At 31.1% G+C, this 8,556-nt stretch overlaps 1 protein-coding gene across 1 annotated transcript; it reads left to right on the forward strand.

Annotated features, from left to right (window-relative positions):
- Nucleotides 1–3,254: 3,254 nt before the first annotated feature.
- LOC132715427 (uncharacterized) lies at nt 3,255–6,370 on the forward strand. Its single transcript, XM_060698432.1, has 4 exons — nt 3,255–3,431; nt 3,972–4,026; nt 4,322–4,498; nt 4,809–6,370. The coding sequence occupies exons 3-4, from the start codon at nt 4,369–4,371 to the stop codon at nt 5,480–5,482; spliced, it is 804 nt and encodes a 267-aa protein (XP_060554415.1). The 5' UTR covers nt 3,255–3,431; nt 3,972–4,026; nt 4,322–4,368; the 3' UTR covers nt 5,483–6,370.
- The last annotated feature ends 2,186 nt before the right edge of the window (nt 6,371–8,556 follow it).

Here is an 8,556-nt window from a genome sequence, read left to right on the forward strand (position 1 = left end):
ATTTTATTTTATGAAGGCGTATTTTATCATGTCTTATTAACATTTTATAAGATAACTTGATGATATTAAATCAATATTATTTTACGACTAGATAGATGAAACATCCAGCTTTTCACAGGTATGGATTAAATGAAATATAAAAAACAAGATCAACAAGGAACGCCGTTTAATGAAAACAACTAACCCAGCAACGCAGGACCACCGGCAACGTGAAAATCGTATGAATTACATATACGTTCTGGTTGATACCTCTGTCATATTAAGAAACTTTCTAATCGACTACATGTACATTCTATCGCAGGTGTGATTAATATAGTGTGACTTTAAACAAAAGTTATACATTCCATAGTAATTATTGTTGATTTGACCAGATGATCGAACATTTAGCGCTTTAATGTTTTTTTTTCACTTGACAAACCAAGAAAATAAAACAATACCATGCATATATTTAAAAAATTTTTTCCCTTTGAAAAAAAATAAAATTACAAGTAAACATCACAAATCAAAATTTTTTTGATTAAAAACCTGTAACTGTTACAAACAGTTAAAATAAATCTTTTGTTTTTTTTATAACATTGCGAGGTAATAAATTTCGTCATTAGCGGATTATAGTCGTCTTATGAAAAATATTAGTCACCGCTACGTAGCACATTGTGTACATATCATATACCGAAACGAAACCATCAACGTTAACAAAGGTAGTCGGCGGGGACAGTGTTCATCTGAACATTGTGTCTTTACCAAAAAAGCTGACCTAAATTTGATTTTTTAAATAATTCAATCCATGTTTTCATTTGGCCGAATAAATCAGTAATTGAGATTCCATCGTCGTAAATGGAAAACATTGACGTATAAGCAAACGCTTAAAATATAGAATAAAAGAAAGTCAAAAATGCAAATAGAAAATATCAGCCTTAAACATATTCTATTTTTACTTTTTGTTATAATAATAAATAAATGTGATGTTTTATGTTTTAATACATTCAAGCCCTGATAAGGAGGAAAAAAGAAAGGTAAATCAACCTGTTGAACATTGTAATTTTCTGTATCCAGTTGATTTGCAGCTCACCTGAGCTGGCTCAGAGAGAGATTTAAGGATCGTTGATTGGTCATCGCCCGCTGTCTATCGTCCACATTTAGATCATTAAAACTCTAGTGGTCGCATTTGTGCCTCATTTGCCACCAAACTTAGTCATGGTGTAAGTACTTGCTAGGTGGGTATCTCGCATGACAAATAAAGTCACAGGAGCTAAAAATTGAGAAATCTTGTTCGCACTCTAGTAGCTACTGCTTTGTTCCAAATATCGGGATATTGGTCAGAAAGAAAGATTGTTTTGATGATTTTTCTAGCTCATAAATGGTTGTCATATTGGGTCAGAAACAAGGTCATACAGACCAAATATGGTAAAATCTTTTTGACATTTAGCGGCTACTTTTTAAATCTAGATATACTGGAAATTGGCCAGAAAGGTTGCAGAGGTTGATTTCTATTTCAAGTACGAGTATGGGTCACCTAAGGTACAAAAAAAGTCAATCATGGAAAGCCTTGTTAACATTCTCGAGGCTACTGTTTCGCTTTTAATATCCTAGAAATTAGCCAGAAAGATTATTTTGATGATTTCTTGTGCTAGTTGTGATATGGGTCATCAATGATCATAAACTAGGCTACACAGCCAAAATATGAAAAAAATGTTAACACTCATAGACTACTGTTCCTGGATATTGGTCAAAAACATTGTTTTGAGTTTATAAATATGGGTCATCTGGGATCAAAACCTACGTTACACAACCTAAATATGGAGAAGCCTTGTAAACACTCGAGAGGCAACATTTCAGCCCAAACGCCCTGGGTATTAATCAAAAAGATCGATTTCTAGTTTACCTTTAAACTTGGATTATTTTTGACAGAAAAGTAGGCAACATGGCACAAATATGAAGAAAACCTTGCTAACACTATGGACATGAAATCTTCAGTCCATAAAAAATATAAAATTCGAGTCATCTGGGGTTAAAAACTGGGTGACAACCTATAAATGAAAAAATATTGTTTACATTTGCACTTATTCAGGTGAAGAGTGGAGATATGAACTTTAAGTTAAAGATTTATTTGCTTTCCATTCACTGTAAGAGCCTTACTAATCAACTTACCGATAAGAGGCCATCATTACCCTTTTGTTGGTTTTAACAGTATGAATCATTAATTATAATACACCCACCCGTGCTTTCCCCTTTTGCTCTTTCCAGTTTGTGTTTAATGCCCTGCTCGTCTCCTTGGCGACGGTATTTGTTGGGGACGCCACCCTCCCTTGTTGGCCTTTGTTTTCATTTCTTGAATTATTAGTCACTTCTTTTATGGTCCTTCCCTTTAGATTACTGTTTTAATTGTGTGTCCTATTTTATCATTATGAATATTATCAGAATAGACTATTCAGAATAGTCGGTTATTGAAGTGGATTATTTTTTTATAATTATTTATACAATTTTGTAACAAGTCTCGTTTTTATCTGTAGTGTTTCTTTCTTAGATTTTGCTAAAAGGGCAACACAATTTCGGATATATAGCATGTCTCGTTAATAGCTTTTTACTGCTATCTTAAACCTATCAACAATTGTTTTAAGTCTTCTGTAATTTTTGAATTGTGTTGATAATAACAACATTTGTTTAGAATGTCTTTATGTTTTTGTTTTGTTTTGCTTTTGTTTTCTATTTTAAATAGGCAATAAAGTGTCTCAAAGCAACACGTACCATACTTTTGCTTGACAGCTTGAATGATATTTAAGTTACAAAACGTATCAAAGCTCGCCTATGTAGTGAAGATTTATAGTAATATTTTATAAGCAATATCCTATAGAACAAATTGTCAATAGCCAATTCATATTATTAATACTGATTAAAGAAAACAAAATATGAATTTATGTTAGCTCCAACCATATCTTAATAAGTGATGAAATAAAGATTTATGAATATTTCTTCTTCTTCACACATTTGGAAAATACAAATGAATACAGAAACAAATTTTATTTCACTAAAAATAAATCAATTAATCAGTAAATCAATGGATAATAATGAAATCATTCAAAACTGATTTAAAGGAAGGACACGATCGTTATGATATATACATACATTAAATGTTCTAGATTAAATAAATTTATAAATTCTACAAACAACACCCCCCCCCCTAAAAACCCAAAAACAACATGTAATTAAACATGTACAACAGCGAGTTTGATAATTCTGTTTAATGCATGGTCTGTAAGATGCACAAGTTCATTTTTTGGTCTGCAGAAGAAACTACTTTGTTTGTCACACTGTTTTGTGTTTCAGAGTCTCAAAGGAATAAGAACACGCTTGATGTAACTAGAGAAAATGAAACATAACTGGATCATGAGTAAACAAAACTACTTTTACACAGGCAACCCGATACTGATCAGGTCGATAAAATATTGTTTTGTCGAGTGTATTTTTTTTGTATTTAGAATTTTTATATAAAGAAAACTATCAGTAAAGAAAATTTATATGAAATTTCAAGAATTAATTAAATCAGAATATGTAACCATTTGTTCTTAGAAATATTAAAGTTTTCTTATATAATTATTCTAATTTTCAAAGGTGTAATATAATTCTTGTTGATCAGAAGTTAAGTACTCTGTATGGAAGAAAACAAGTATAACATTAAGTTCATAAGAAACAGAGTAAAATTAGATTTAAACTTGTTTTGAAACATACAAATTATAACGTTGAAAAAGTTTGTTTAAAAAAAGAAATACTTTAGGATTTTAAGAGTCATTTGTTTAAAAACTATTGTTTAAACTTGAATTATAAATAACGTATGTTTAATAATAACACGCATAAAAAGACAGTTTTTAACATTTCAAACATGATTGGAGGTGATTTATGAAATAATTAGAAATGGACTCTTATCTGAAAATATTAATAAATCAATAAAATAGTTTATTTCCTTTGTATTTAAGGATTTTTTAGAAGCTTTTGAAAGTCCATCAAACACTTCAAAGACGTGTTTACAAGGTAAAATATCTAAACCAGTTACATTATTATTGTTTCATTGCATAAAATACTTTTTACCGCTCACTAAAAGTAATAATATTCCTGCTATGAAACATGTAAATGTTCTGCTTGTTGCACGTTTGGTTAAGATTTTGTAAGCTGGCTGGATATCTTCCTGGTATGAAAGAATCCAAAGATGGCGAGATTCGAACCCAGAGCGGTGAGGGACAAGTGGTTTGAAAACAACGATCTTAACCATTTGGCTATGGACGCACAATAAATGAAACTAAAAAATAAATATTTAATTGATTTAAAGGAGGCGAACTTAAAAAGGAGGTGGACGATACATTCACTCAAAGCGCAATGGCAAATCTAATCATCAGTTTAATGTCGTGTGGCGCCTTGATCAACGACGGAAATCTGAAAGGAACTGTTTTTCGGGTTGGTTCTAAATATGTGATGACGGCGTATCATGTGATAAAAGACATTAAACGTAAGTTTCTGTATTAGTTTACTGAATAATCATGCCACAATCGTACTTTAAATATGTAAACTTTATGAAAGGGCTCAATCAAACCGAGCTGCAACATTTTCAATTTGGCCGCTTTGTGCGATCTTTAGGGATTCTTTATTTCTCTATTTTAATTGAAACAAAACCTTTTTAAAGTAGTAGCTGTGAACATAAATTTTGTGAATATGATGTGAAATCATCATTATTTAAATAACAAAAATTATTTCCAAAGCATATTGAAAATCATAATATAAACATAACTGCATAAATATCACTTTTGTGACTTTCACAGATTTAATAGAAGCTGCATGTGGGGACATATTTGTGAATTTCGAGGAATCTGTATGTAATGTTTCCTGCGAAACGTACCGGGTGAACATTGAATTCTACTCTGAAGAAGCAGATATAGCAATTCTAGTGTTACATGTTGCGAACTTGGAGAAACTCCCAAAACCATTATTGCTGTGGCCTAAAAATGTAGATTTCCTAAAAATAAGAAACATTTCTGTTATTGGTTATGGACATGCAGACAGTCCATACAAGAAGCATTTGGAAAAATGTCAAATTCTAACAGATCCATTAACGGAAGAAAGAGTGACTGCAGCTAAGGATTGTCTGCAGAAAAAGAAAGACGAATTCATTCAAGATATAATATCGAATCGTAAAGATCATACATCTGTTGAAAGAGAATATGCAGAGTATAATAATAGTAATATAATAAAATTCGACTGCTATATGGCAAAAAGGTTATCCGGAGGCTCAATTTTAACAAATGAACATGAGACTCCTAGAGTTATTGGCATGGTTATAGGAATGCGACCCGAGTTGTTCTATAATATATCCCCTAATAAGCAAACCTCATTTCCAAAGGAATTTATGTTTGAATTTGGTGTAAAAATGCATATAGTGTATGAACAACTCCGTTCAGTTAATCCTGCTCTTGCACAGGACATTTTTTCCACCTGATACAACATCGTCAAATGAACAACTCTACCCATAAAACATAGCGTCATTGAATCTCATTTTGGGATTACTTATTCAATAAACTAATATAATACAGGAGATGCTCTCCACAGTTTTGTTGTTTACTCAAACTATTAAAAGTATGCAAATAAGCATTAAATGATATATTGACTAACTACATAACGTGCAATAATATAAGTGTTAGGAGAACACTTACAAAATAAAATTTAATATTTGAAATTGTTAAAAATATAAGTTTTATCATGCTTTTTTAACCAATTAAAGACACACACATAAACACTTAAACTATTTTTGACTTTGTTAAATACATGTATACAAAACTTGGCTAACAAACTGATAAAGCAAACTTTATTTTAACAACACTAAGCGTGAATACCTAAAAGTGTTCTTTTAACTTATGGTGTTTGTGCACGATATTAAAATTGCAAACGTAAACTATTATCCATTCCTGAACAACAGGAGCTCCACCTAATTGCCAGAGGCTACTGGTCGATTTCTCACACGCCCACAATTTGCTGGAACTCGAGCAAATACTTGTTCTGATTGGAGAAATATTCCCTAGCCTTCATGAGAAACTACGTCATTTCCATGAGACAGGGGTGTTTACACGTTTTTATAACCATGGGATGACACACAAAGTATTAGAACTGGTTAACATACAGCTTTAGTGCAATTCAGAAAATGTTTATTTTGTAACGATTTTCACAGCTATTCTGTGATTTTTCATTTTACAGTACCTATTTTGTGTTATTCTTTTCTCTTTTATTGTCAATGAATTGTGAATGAAATTATAGGTAACAAGTATGACATGTTTTGTATGGTCAAAATTTGAACAAAATTTGTCCACAAAAAAGCAATAAATACCGAAAAATGTAAGTTTTGTGTTATAAATGCCTCTGAGTGTACATGTTTAACAATATATCAAATGATTTCAGTAAAAAAAAAAATCTGATATCAAGAATTGATATTCATATTGGTCGGAATCAACCCTCTACCCCCTACACAATATTAATTTGATGTTTAGTGATCAATACTTATTCGTTGTTAAATCAGATAAAAATGTCAAATTGAAAAAAAAAATAAACAAAAATGAGTTTGATTTAAATAAGCCTTACATACAAAGATTGATTTAAAGATACACGTCTAAAAATGCATTTTTTTAGCAACTGGTCAGTTGTATATTTTATTTATATACTTAAAGATAAGAGTACTTTAAGCAACAAATAAACATTGTAAATCCAACGTATCTAATGACTAAAGCCATTATGGGTTACGGTTTTGATGAAAAATAAGTTTTAGAAAGAACCAGTATGTAAAAATCTTTTGCATCACAGTTTGTCCATTTTGCACACTATTTTTGTTAGGCAGTAATACTGGACTTCATCTAAAGGATCTTGGCCGCTAAAGTCTACCCGCACATTTGATATATGATTTGTTCATCAAAAAGATGTTGCTCAAAGTCACACTTTAACCTTTTTTAATCTATTGTGTTTACGGTTCTTTTGTTTTTCAACCTGTTCAAGATGAATTTGAATGAATATTGTTCTATGATCAACCTTATGATTATGTGTATGATTTTCAAATTAGTTCAGACAATTGTCAGTGAACCTTACGTTTTGAACACATGTCGGATCTCCCAATTGTCTTGCGTATTTTATAATTACAAATTTGGGTAAAGTTAACTACGTTTGATCATGTGGCTTTCATTTGTCAAAGGCATCCTACTTAAAAATCAAATTGATATGGCTGTCCTGAATTTATAAACCTACGTTAATGTTTGTACAACGGTAAGCATGATACATTCAATGTTACAACTATATCCATGGTTACTTTAATTTGACAAAAGAGAAACAATTCTAAAGTAACTGCATACACATGTCTACAAGATGAACCTTATACATGCAATTTTCCGGCTTTGAGCAGTTTACACCTTGACATTGGATGCTTTACGGCTTTATAGCTACCCTTAACTCATTGCCTTTGTCGGACAAGCTACTTTCACTTATCACATTGTAAATAGAATGAATCAGTGTAATGTTTCAGTATGTAATTTAGCTGTTGATATAGATATATATTGGAATATCATTTGCCTTAATGGATGGCATGGTTATGAGTGATTCAACGATCTAAATATCATTGCAAACAGATGACGCATCATTTTCATTATAATCAATGATGCAGAAAAAGCTCTTAAGAATAACATACTTGGGGAAGATAAATGTTTGAGTTGTTGCTATGTGGTGTTGCTCTAGATAGATTACATTAATTGGAAATAAATACTTATGAAAAAATTGATACTGCTCTATATAAAACCACTATGAATATGTTAATAGATCAGAACATTTGAATCACAGAATTTCCTAGCTTGTGGCTTAGTCAGGACATTTTATGGCAATCTGCTGCAGAAGTGTAACCATGATATCTTTTTTAAAGGCAAAGTCATTCTTAATTACTGTACCAAAAAAGGATTTAAATCCAAAGATATTTTATTATGACAAAGGAGAACATTCTGCAAACATGGTATGATCAGACTAATAGCTATTGTTTCATTTACATTTTACATGATACAGATGTTATTGCTTTTGATAAACGTAAATTAAACACACCATTCTATCTTGTGATTAATGTAATGGTCGGGTTTTAAATCTAAACAAACAAAGACAAAGTAAAGTTCACATGATGATTTTCCACCTTCACTAGTGACGTAAGAAGAGGCATGAGCGGGCATCCGAGTAGAATCAACGCCAACATATAACATGAAAAGTATAATTAAAAAATAACCGTCCTTTGATGCAAAAAGTATTTGTCATAATTCGTCTACCCTTCTTTTAGTATGTAAATCTGCTGATTAGTCATAATAAAGAAATATGTTTATGTTACCTTCAAAATAACATGTTAAAAGTTTTGAACAATTAACTTCCATTTTGGTTTCCCAAAACCCACGTCTATTTTACACAAGAACAAGTTACTGGTCTTTGTTATATAATGTGTCACTGTAACATTACATGAAATGTAGTTAATCCGATTTATAGAATGTCACGAATGAAAAATACAGT

The sequence above is a fragment of the Ruditapes philippinarum genome, unplaced genomic scaffold, assembly GCF_026571515.1.
Source record: "Ruditapes philippinarum isolate M1 unplaced genomic scaffold, ASM2657151v2 ctg4058_1_1_1_1, whole genome shotgun sequence".
Classification (NCBI taxonomy): domain Eukaryota; kingdom Metazoa; phylum Mollusca; class Bivalvia; order Venerida; family Veneridae; genus Ruditapes; species Ruditapes philippinarum.

Excerpts from the sequence above, each read along its gene's own strand:
- LOC132715427 (XM_060698432.1), top strand. The coding sequence starts at position 4,369 with ATGGCAAATCTAATCATCAGTTTAATGTCGTGTGGCGCCTTGATCAAC. Across the intron at positions 4,499-4,808 it reads TGTGATAAAAGACATTAAAC|ATTTAATAGAAGCTGCATGT; the intron begins GTAAGTTTCTGT and ends TGACTTTCACAG.